Below are 11617 nucleotides of genomic sequence, written 5' to 3' on the forward strand. Positions count from 1 at the left end.
TGATGCTGCTTGGCCTGCTGTGTTCATCCAGCCCTGCACCTTGTTGTATCAATTTACATAGTATGAGAAGAGGGTGCTGATCGGTTTGACCATGGTTAGCATAGAGATGCAGCAAAAACTGTTAACCTGTTACTCTTGGTCAGTTGTTTAAAATGAGACCCAGCATATGCACCATCAGTCTGAAAAATACATCGTCAAGTTCCTTTTGGAAGCCAGAGTATAACCCAAGTGCCATTTAATAAAACAGAATTGCAATTATTCCCCTTCATCGCATTTTGCATAACCATATCCATTTAACATCATTGCCTCAAACTGTGAAGTACACATTGATTTATGGGTCTTCAGAAAAATGAATCAAGGCAAATTTTGAACTGGAATTACTCATATCCAAGGTGCATTGTTGTCATGACAATGAAGAGAAATCGTAAGACAGCTGTCAATACTTTTAAATTCCTATTACTCAAAGTTATGGTTTACATTTTCAAGCTCATTACAGATTTCATAAAATGATTAAATATGTCCACTGATGAGTGTCCAGGATCAATGTAGAGAATGACCTCATGGATAAACACCTGAGTGCTCACAGCACCCAAGTTATAAAAATGTAGCAATATGGGTGAGAACAGAAAAGAAAATTAATGCAATAAACACAATCAAAAAATCAAATTAAATTGCTCACCTCACTGATAAATCCCAGCTGAACAAGCTCTGCCGCCAGCTCTTGACAGCTTTCATCTGTAAAGAAGAATTAAGTATTGATACTACTGACCATACTTGGACAACCAGTACGCTTGCTTATATTAATTATAGCTCAGTTGCTTCATGAGGTGTGCTATCAAGATATTTCTTGAAATTAAATTTCTTTTTCACCAGATGATTTTCTCAACCTTTCGTGTTATTTATTAATCACCATTGTATTTTGCCTCATGAAATGCTCCCCGCAGCAACAATGAACTTCAAGCCCTTTAAAAAAATTCTACCAAAATGTTTACAAGATATCTTGGAAATTTGTCACTTCTATCTCCAGATGAAAGGCATGACTAACAGCTAATTTTTAATAGTCATCTGCCATCAAGTATGACTCAATGCCCTGTCTACCTACAGCGCAACAATGTAAAATTTTCAACAAGCCATTCTTTAGAAGTTCTTCCAGCAGTTAAGCAGATAGATGAGATTTAGGAATAATCTGAACACTGCAAATGCCATTACGTCTTGTCACAAAATCAAAAAGTATGAATTATGTTGAGAAATTCACAGGGAGAATTGATTGAGTCCAGAGGTGAAGGCCATGCAGTTCGATAGTATTTCATACAATTGCTGACAGAAGATCTGCCTTCAGAGGTAGACTGAGTGTCCCCTTATTTCATACCCCGATAATGGCAACTGCATGCATAAAGATGCCCAGGTTCTTAAAATCTATGAAGCATACATGAGAATGTGATGTTAAATCCAAAGTGATCTGATGCACATTTTCTTTTTTTTTAAAAGAAGAGTTCCCTTCTCATTCTGCTTTATGTATTTATTGGCACCTTTTGTGAAGAACCAAGGCAGTTGTAAAGCATTTGCTTGTTCAAAATCCTAAATCTGTGCCCCATTTCAGTGAACAGTGTATTTGGCAAGTTTTGTCAAATAAACTTTGGTTAGAAGATGTTGCCACTGTAGAACACTGTAGCCACTCTGTGCCATGGTAGAAAGACTGAATGTATAAAGCGATAGATGAGCTGTCAATCAAGCAGGGTTTTTTTTCCTAGACAATATTGACTTTCATGACTGTTGCTGGAGCTGCACCCATCCAGGCAAGTTGTGAGTCTTCAATCCCACACCGGACGTCGGCCATATAAGTGACACACAGGCTTTGGGAAACAGGTGGTGAGTTACTTACAAATTCCAAGGCTCTTACCTAGGTACTGTAGCCACAGTATTTACAAGTCTGGTGCAGTTAAATTTAATGCCAATGGTGACCTCCAGGATGTTGACTGAGGGAGATTCAGTAATAATAATGCCAACAAATAGAGGGGAGATGGTTAGATTCTCCTATTGGAACCAGATACGGCCTGGCTCTTGCATGGCGTAAATGTCACTTGCCACTTACCATTCCAAGCCAACATGATGTTCAGGTACTGCTGCACATGATCAGACTGTTTCAGTATGTGAGGACTTACGCATGGTACTAAACATTACACAATAAACATCCCACTTCTGATCTGGTAATGGAGAACAGGTCATTGATGAAATTGCTCAAAATGGCAGCATCCTGAACCTATCCCGAGGAACTTCTGCAGAGGTGTCCTTGCACTGAGATGACAGGTCTCCAACAACCACAATCATCTTCCTTTGTTCTAGGTATAACTCAAAACACTTGTTCTGCTTTTTGTGAAGACATACTTAAGCAATTTTCCACTTTGCTGGCTATATGCATTGAAGGTGTACTGGAATGGCTTGGCTTGGAGCACAGCTAGTTATTGGAACTCAAGCCTTTTGGACTACTGCTGGGATGTTGTCAGGGCCCAGAGCTTTTGCTGTACCTAGTACCTTCATTCTTTTTAAGAATGCAACGGATGGAGCAAACTGACGAAGCTAAAGACCAACACTGTTGATGATGGGGCATTCAGAAATAAGAAATGTTCTCCACACTTAGTTGCAAGTGTTTCAGTCTTGTCTTTTGGACTGATCACTGGGGGGTGGGGGGCGGTGGTTGTATGTGGAATCCCCTCCTCTGGTCAGCTGTCTAATTATCCACCACAATTCACAGCTGATAGTGGCAGGACTACAGAGCTTTTGTTTGATCCACTGATTATGGTATTATTTGATATGTTGTTTCTTTTAATGTAGCATACAAGTCATCTTGTGTTGTTCCTTAATCAGGTTGCCACATTGTTTTTAATTATGCCTATCACCTCCTGGCATGCGAATCTAAGCTCTTAATTGAACCAGTACAGGTCCTCAGGTTTGACGGCAGAGTGTGGCACATGAGATTGCACGCGTATACAAGTATGCGGCTGATGGTCCACAGTGCCGCATGGACTTCCTGTTGTGGCTCTGTTTCAGGGAGAGGATGATCAATTATAGTAGCATGTGAAATAAAAACCAAAATTGGGTTTGTTTGAACCATGCAGTTTTCGGAATGAAAACTGAAAAATTAAAGATTTGGACAAAGCCCAAAGGGCAGAGAGTTTACCATTTGACTTTGAAAAGAAGCAGTACTCTCTCTCTCTCTCTCTGGGAGTAAAGGACAATACACAAAGATTCTGAAAGGTGAACTAACAAAAGAAAAATACCAGGGTCCAACAGCTCAGCTATCTGAACTAAGGATCTTCTATTACCGTGTAGCTGATAGAAACATGATCTCAGCAACAGAAACCGAAAGAAATGTGAACGTTGCCTTATTCTATTCTTGTAGTTTGGACTCTTGATACACAAGATTTCCTTTATCAACCATTTTTTGTTACCCATAACAACTGCAGATTTGTATGTCCTGTTTATGGGGCATGTGTGTGTGTGTATGTGTGTGCGTGTGCGCGCGTATGTGTGTGTATGTGTGTGTTTGAGTTTAAATAGGATACAGTTTAAGTTTGCACAGTAGCACTGGATAATCTGTTTTGCTACTTGTTAAAAACTAAGTTTGTTCATAAGTAACTTCTTGTGTTTCTGTCAAAACCTGGAGGAAATTACTTCATTGCCCCAGATAACCATAGGAGCAAAGCAAATGAACCATCATGGTGATTGAATTGGACATTTACACTTTTGGGGTGTCTCATGGAATTGCAGGACTTAATTGCCAGTGCACATCTCCCATCACAGTTACAACAGATTACAGAGATGCAGCTGGAGGGTATTAGTTTTCAAGTCAGAACAAGTTTCACTGAAACGAAACAGCAACTTTCTAACAGTCTAGAACTTGGTTTCAGCCAGCCCACCCCAAAAAGGTGCACAGGTGAATTAGAAAACAAATCTAAAAAAAAGACCAATGTGCAAGGCAAAGTAATATTTAAAAAAAAAGAGGAATACATTTATTCGCTGATAAATAACTCTGCTCTACAGTTCAACAATGGCAAAACACTGCAAATGCTGAAAATCTGAAATCAAATATAAAAAGTGCTGGAAGAACTCAGGAAAATTCCCAAACCTGAATTCAATTGTAATAGTGCAACTATAGAAGTGATTAAAAAAGAGAGTTTTGGAGAAGTTCAGCTAGTCTAGTATGACTCTTCAGAAAAGTTAACTCTGTTTCTCTCTCCACACATGCCGTGTTGCTCCCACATTTCATTTTTATCTCCCCTCTTGCTGCCCTACGACAATTTAAATTTTGGATCCACATAAACTACTGAACTGATCTGACAAACTAATTTAAATTTCTGTGGAATTAAACAAATCAGATGCATTTTGGTAAATAATTGAAATTCAGAGGTGCACAAAGCAACAGATTAAAGTACATACTGGGCAACAGGTCACAGCTGAGGTGTCTGTTTAACTTGTCTTCCAGTTTCAAGAGTAGAGTTAACTGAAGGAAGAAAGAATCACAGAAACAAGTAAATAATGTTTTCTCCATTTTTTTCCCTCATAATTAATTAGCTTAAATTAAAAAAACAATTATCCAGCTATTTCAGATCACACACACACCTACGTACCCGTTACGCAACTATGGTCAACTCATGATAAACCCTCCATGATATTTCGAATTGACTGGTTTACATAATTGTAAATGACTGTCAAATGTCCTCAATGGTTTATTAAGCATACCATGGTGATGGAATTTTGACAAGAAAAACAGAAAGCCCCAAATGAACCCTTTATTATTGTTAAATTGCTTAATCCAATCTACGGCAGCAAAGAGACAGCCATATCTACGCAGTACCTGTGTCTTCTTAATGCCACAAGACATTTTGTTACATTACAAATGTGATCATTTAGGCATGCAAAGTACCACAAATAAAACAGAAAAAATGACCAGTTAGATTCTTTTGGATGGTGTTAATGATTGAGGAAATGCTAGTCAAAAGACCAAGTAAACTGCATTCTCTTCAAATGAGTGATAATATTATTTATGCCCAGCTGAATGAATAGATGGGGCCTCAGTTTAAAATATCATCCCAAATATGCAAATTCAGTAACATCCAACACCATATGTTCACATCATTGCATGGGACTTCAATCCACAACCTCTGATTTACAAAGATGAAATGTTCCCAAATGAATCAAACTGACGAAGAGAAAACAGCAGTAACACATAGCACATATTGATTGGGGCTGGGGGAGGGGTAGAGAAATCAGATAATTGGAGAGGGGAATGATGATCATTTAAAATGATCCTGTCTGATTCTATATGAATATTTGCTGTTTTTCCCAGCAGGCAGCCTATCAACACAACCTGATGTTCAGTTCAATGACATTGTACCACAGAGAAAACGTACAGGAAAGAAAGTTTAAAGAAAACAAATGTAATGATAAATTCTAGACCATGAACAAAATAAGGAACAAGCCTCAAATCTTCCTGTTTCTTCGTGGTTGAAGTTTAGGAAAAAAAAACATTGCTAGTTGAATATGAACTTGCAGGGCTATGTTCACTTTAAAAAGAATATTTTGTTCAAATGCCCATTTTTGCCATGTGAATTAGAAGCTGAGGTATGCCATTCAGCCCCTCAAGCCTGCTCCACCTTTCAATAAGGTCTTGCTGATTTGATTACCCCACATTCCCACCAACACCAGTGACCTTTCACTGCATTGCCAAGAGGCCATTCTTCTACTTTAACAACAAACACTTTGCTTTCACTACCTTCCAAGGAAGAGCATTCCAAACACTCATCTTGCTCAGAACAAGTTCCTCCTCGTACCTACTTTGAGTGACCGGATTCCCTCAAGAGAAAATATCCTCCCCACAAAACCCAGTCAAAACCCTTTAGAATCTTGAATGTTTTAATCAAGTTGTCTCTTACCCTAAGCTCTGGCAGACACTAGCAACATCTGCCCTAATTTCTTTTCCTGCTGTGGAAACCTCTCAGTTCCATGCGTGGCAGTAGTTTTCACATGTGGAAGCCAATGTGCTAGCATGACATGCAAGGAACCTTGCAGCAACTGCAAACCCTACAGGGTATGTTGGATACAAGATTAGCCTGTCCAATGTTCCTCCTAAGACAGCCCACCCATGCAGGGTGGTAGTGAACTGCCTCCAATGCTTTACATCCTTCTTTAAATAAGGCAACCAATTCTCTGCAGTATTCCAGGAAAGGTCTCACCAATGCCCTTCGTCACTGAATTGTAACCTCCCTTATTTTGTAGTCAATTCACCTGATAAAACATAATGCGCTATTAGCTTTCCGAATGACTTAACTTTACCTGCTTACTATCCTTTTGCAAATTAGTTCCTCAGTAACTGAGTCTGCAATCTCTACCATTTCGATAATTTTTCTTATTCCTCCTGCCAAAATGAATAATTTTACTTTTCCCATAATAAACTACCTGCCAGGTCTCTTCCCACTCACTTAATTAGTGTCCTTTCGCCATCTTCTAATGTTCTCTGCACAACCTACTTTATGATCTATCTTTGCACCATCAGCAAAAATTGCAACCTCACCCTTGATCCCTTCATCAAAGTCAGAGAATCACTGAAATGTCAGTGCAGGATGAGGGTAGTCAAAGTACTAGTCTTGGAATTACTCATCTCTCCCTCAAACAATGTAAAATTCCATCATGTTATCATCGATGCTAACAAGGGATGCCTTCACGATGAGGTCATTGACCAATCTGATCCCATTGTACAACACCAGGTCCAGAATATCCTGCTTTCTGGTTAATTCTAAAATGTGCTACTCCAAGAAATGAACCTGAAAACATACCATGAAATTATTGGGTACTTCTGCCTATCTGATTTTTCAGTATATATGTAGGATTAAAAAAAAAACCCAGGATAAGCTCTCATTATTTATTTATTTATACTTCTTCATGCTGTGTGGTTATTGTTAGTTAAGTAACATCTTGCCTTCTACATCCTGGTTTCCTGAATTTAAGTCACCCCCCTCCATAGTGCTCATACCATCATTAAATAGCAGAGTTGCTCTCCACTTTCTCCTGGCTTCTGAGATCCTTGAATATTCAGGTTCCAACTTACTTCACCTATTAGCCCTGTCTTTGTAATGGCTATCAATTTGAATTATACATTACAAATTGCTTTATCAAATCATCTGTTCTGTTCCAACTGTTGTATGCATTGAGATATAGAACCTTTAGTTTTGCCCTTCTATTGTTTTTGTAATCTCTAGTCCATTTATTAATTTACTCTTGGTATTGTATTCTCTATGCCTTCCTGGCAGGAACTGTTTTTCACTTAACATCTTAATACCTTTCTTTCTGGCCGCATACAAACTCATTTACCACATCTTGCCAAATTTGATCCTTTGCTCCTACTACTTAGTTTAAAACCCTCTTTATTTCATTAGTTATGCAGCTGACCAAAACGTCAGCGCTGCATAATACAAATCCCACTTTCCAGACTAATAGTGCCAATGTACTACAAACTGGAACCCACTTCTCCCACACTGGCCTTTGAGCCACAAATTCATTCCTCCAACTTCATTTCTCCTGTAGATTAAGGAGTTAATGTAGAACAGAAATGTTGTTTTGCAAGGTTTCTATATGACAACATAAGTAATATTTTATCCACAATATTTATTTAATTGATCTGTAGCAGATAACAGGCACTTAAAGCAGCAAAGATTTGCCTTTTTTAAAAACAAGTTTACTGTGAGTAATGTTTTCAAATAGCTGAATTTTCCTTCCATGCTGAACTCTCTCACAAGCATACATTCATTCAATACAAGCATCAGCATTCACTGTTTAGATATGGGGAAAACAGCCCAACTATGGACAACAAACACGTACAAGAAACTAATCGGTATTGCTTTAAATGGAAAGTAAAGAACTTCAACGTTTTAGTGAAGATCTGTAGATCGGGTTGTGGCTGGAGTTGTTGGTTGATTTGCCGAGCTGACTGGTTTTCATGCAAACATTTCGTCTCCCTTCTCGATGATATCTTCAGTGCTGTCTAGCCTCCATTGAAGTGTTGTTGCTCTGTCCCGCTCTGAATTTATATGGTCCAGTCTGTCATGGTGAGCAGGCCTGCGTCTGGTTTTGCACCATACTGATGTGTAGATGGGGCCTATTTGAACTTGTTTGTTTATCGCCTCGATGGTGGAAAACCATGCCTCCAGGCTTTCTCGTGCTTGTCTTTAGTTTGCTTATTCTAATACTGTTACTTTGCCCCAGTTAAACCGATGTTCTTCTATGTCGGAGTGTATTGCAGCAAAAGGCCACAACCAACTCTCCCTTGTTTCAAGTTGGTGTTCACGTATTCTGGTGACAAGTTTCCTGCCCATCTGTCCTATGTAGTGCTTTTTGCAGTTGCCGCATGGTATTTTGTATATCACATTTGTCCTGCTCATTGCGGGTATGGGGTCTTTTGTCTTTGAAAATAATTGGCAAAGTGTGGCGTTTGAGTGCTATCATTATTCCAAGAGGTTGTAGGAGTCTTGTAGTCATTCCGATGTGTTTTTAATATAAGGGTGGCCAGTGTGTTGGGGCGTACAGCGTCGTCTTGGTATTGTTTATTTGCCAGGCATCGGCAGATGAAGCGGTTGGGATTCCCATTGTTCGTAAAGATTTTGTATGGGCATTCCACTTCGTTTTTGCACAGCTCCAGGGTGGTGCAGTGTGTTATTGCTTGTTTCCTTACCAGTGTATACACAAAGACTACACACACAGACCAAACCCTGAATTACAACAGTAACCACAAACAGAGCTGTGTCAAGCCTCTGTTTAACCGAGCAATAACACTGCAACACCCCGGAGCAGTCCCAGTTTAACTGGGACACAGTAACAGTACTAGGACAAGCAAAACAAATACAAGCACGAGAATGCCTGGAGGCCTGGTTTTCAATCACTGGTGCGATAAACAAATATGTTGAAATAGACCCCATCTACACACCAGTATGGTGCAAAAATCAGAAGCAGAACTACTCACCACGACAGACCGGATCATATAAATTCAGAGCGGGACAGAACAACAGCGCTTCAACTGAGGCTAGACAGCACTGAAGATGTCACCTAGAAGGGAGACGAAACATTTGCATGGAAACCAGTTAGCTCGGTGAACCAACCCAACAACTCCAGGAAAGAACTTACATGATGCTTGGCTCCTTCATCAACTGGCTCAATATTGCAGTGCATCTGAACTACCTGTCAAGATACAGACCAAGAAAACAAAACCCAGTCAATCCTTGCATCACTTCCAGCACAGTAGGTGGATTCTTCACTTAACACAACTTGGAACTTAAACTCCAAGTCCATAAACAAATCAGTAATATTGGCTCACTGGAGCTGCACGATTCTGGCCCACTTCTATTCCAGTGGCTGAGCATCACACGAAATACAAAAAAAGCACTGCTTGTAGGACACCAAAACACTGTCTTTTGAAAAACTCAGGTAAAACAGATTGAGCTTTCACAGCTCTCCTTCACCAGTGCATTGAGATTGTAATATTTGTAACCATAGAATACAATGCAGCAGTTGACAAAATTCTTCATATGTGTACGTTGTAGTACTGGAGATTACATTATTGCTGCAATAAATTGGGCTAAGCTACTGACTGCATTCATTGTGTTATTCATTCTTACTGGTTCAATACGCTGGAATTCCTGATCTAATACCACCACAAAAAACACTTTCATTACAGGGGCTACAGTGACTCAAAAAGGCCTATTGTCACTTCTCAGGGAACTAGGTTGGCTGTGCAAACTTCTTATTCATTGCATAAATGAATGAATGATGTAAGTTGACTGGCTGAGCAGAGAAGTAATTTTGACTGTGAAACTTTTTTACCTTCCTAGTCTCCAGCTCTGCAGGTTCTGGCGTTGGGGTTTTCACAGACGGTGGGATAATAGGTGATGTTACAGTCTCCTGCTGTGGCTGCTGAGGCACGGGCATTCCAAATGCAGTCAAAGGATAAATACCATTCCTTCAAATTAAAGATTGACAGTCACTGGTATAGGATAGCTCGTACAGAAAACAAAACATTAAACTTCCAGAAAAATAATTGCTGGATGAAGTTGTTTTACACATGATCTCAAAAAAGAGGAGATAAAACCAGAGTTATTAAACTGATACCACGTATGGACTGTCTTATGAGGAGAGGTTAAGTAGATTGGGCGTATTCTTGGAGAAAGAGAAGAGGTGATCTTGTTTAAACATACAAGATTGTTAGACAACTTGGCAGGGTAGATGTGAGAAGATTCTTTCCCCTAGTGGAAAAGTGTTGGACCAGAGGGCAAAATCTCAGAATAAGTGATTGCAAATTTAAGATACAAGGAGGAATTTCTTCTTTCATAGGGCTGTGAATCTGTAGAATTTTTTTACTGCAGAGGGCTTTTGAGGCTGAATCCTTAAGTATATTCAAGGCGGAGATAGGTGGACTTTTAATCTGTTTTTAAGTGTTATGTGGAAAGGCAGGGAAGTGGAATTGAGGATTAAAAGATTTGCCATGATCTCACTGAATGCCAAAGTAGACTCAATGGATTGAATGGCCTACTTTGACTCCTTAATGTAATAGACATAAGAATCAAGGAGACTAAATATTTACCAGTCCTAGGTGTGGAATTCTTACCTCACATCCTCTAAAAACTTATCTAACTCCAGTGCAGGAAACTGGGAGAATCTGCAAGGAACAAAAAAGGTTTTTTTTTAAAGTAGTAAACAAACAGCTTGACATACGATTTGAGTTGTAGCCAATCATATTGGAAATAACGTTATTAACTAACCATGTTAGGTACCAGACAAAAAATGGTTCGTAACTATAAAAAGCCTCAAGTTAATTTATTTACACTGGCTGCCAAACCCTAACTGCCCTGAGAGAGTGATTATGAGCCAGCTGATGAACTGCTGAAGCTCATTTGGTGTAAGGACACCCACAGTGCTGCAATGAAAAGAGTTCCAGGATTTTGACAATAATGGAACAGCAATTTAATTCCAGGTCAGGGCATTGTGTGCCTTAGAAGGAAACTTGCAGGTGGTAACATTTCCATGCATTCACTGTTCTTATCCTTCAAGGGGGTGGTTCCTTTAAGTTACAAAAGCTGCAAGAGCTGCAGATGCTGGAAATCAGAAACAAAATCAGAAATTGCTGGGAAAAACCCAGCATGTCTGGCAGCATCTGTGGATAGAAAGCAGAGTTAGTGTTTCTTCCGAACTGATGTTAGCAAGGAAAAGAATGCTATTTATGCAGAAGATTGGGTGGGGCGAGGTGGGGTGAGAAAGGAGTAAACAATAGGTGGAGATAGAGCCCAAATAAAGGCTAAAAAGCAGTTTGACAGACAAAGGACTAGGTAAAGATCAGCCTGGGAGCATGAATTGCTGCTAATGGGGACTACTAGTATCTGAAAATGTGTAATATGTGTGGTAGCAGCCCACGTGATGACAAGGCCTGATGTGTGGGGCTGAGGGAAAGACATGGGGGAAGGTGCTCAAGCTGTAAAATTGTTGAACTCAAACTAGGACCAACTTTCTGTCTCAGGCTTGTTGCAGTGCTCCAGTGAAGCTCACCACAAGATGAAAGAACAGTTTGGGAATTCTG

The 11617-nt window shown here is 39.6% G+C and overlaps 1 protein-coding gene across 1 annotated transcript in view; it reads right to left on the reverse strand.

Annotated features, from left to right (window-relative positions):
* The window catches only part of LOC109930156 (nuclear receptor-binding protein-like), a 17678-nt gene extending 6977 nt beyond the window's left edge, over nucleotides 1-10701 (reverse strand). Inside the window, exons 1-5 of the mRNA XM_048600634.1 lie at nucleotides 10652-10701; nucleotides 9871-10006; nucleotides 9175-9228; nucleotides 4438-4501; nucleotides 680-735 (exon numbers count right to left, since the gene is read on the reverse strand). Of these exons, the coding sequence (XP_048456591.1) occupies nucleotides 680-735; nucleotides 4438-4501; nucleotides 9175-9228; nucleotides 9871-9975 (279 nt within the window). The 5' untranslated portion in view covers nucleotides 9976-10006; nucleotides 10652-10701. The remainder of the gene's footprint in view (nucleotides 1-679; nucleotides 736-4437; nucleotides 4502-9174; nucleotides 9229-9870; nucleotides 10007-10651) is intronic.
* Nucleotides 10702-11617: the final 916 nt, after the last annotated feature.

Source organism: Rhincodon typus, chromosome 9 (assembly GCF_021869965.1).
Source record: "Rhincodon typus isolate 14 chromosome 9, sRhiTyp1.1, whole genome shotgun sequence".
NCBI lineage: Eukaryota > Metazoa > Chordata > Chondrichthyes > Orectolobiformes > Rhincodontidae > Rhincodon > Rhincodon typus.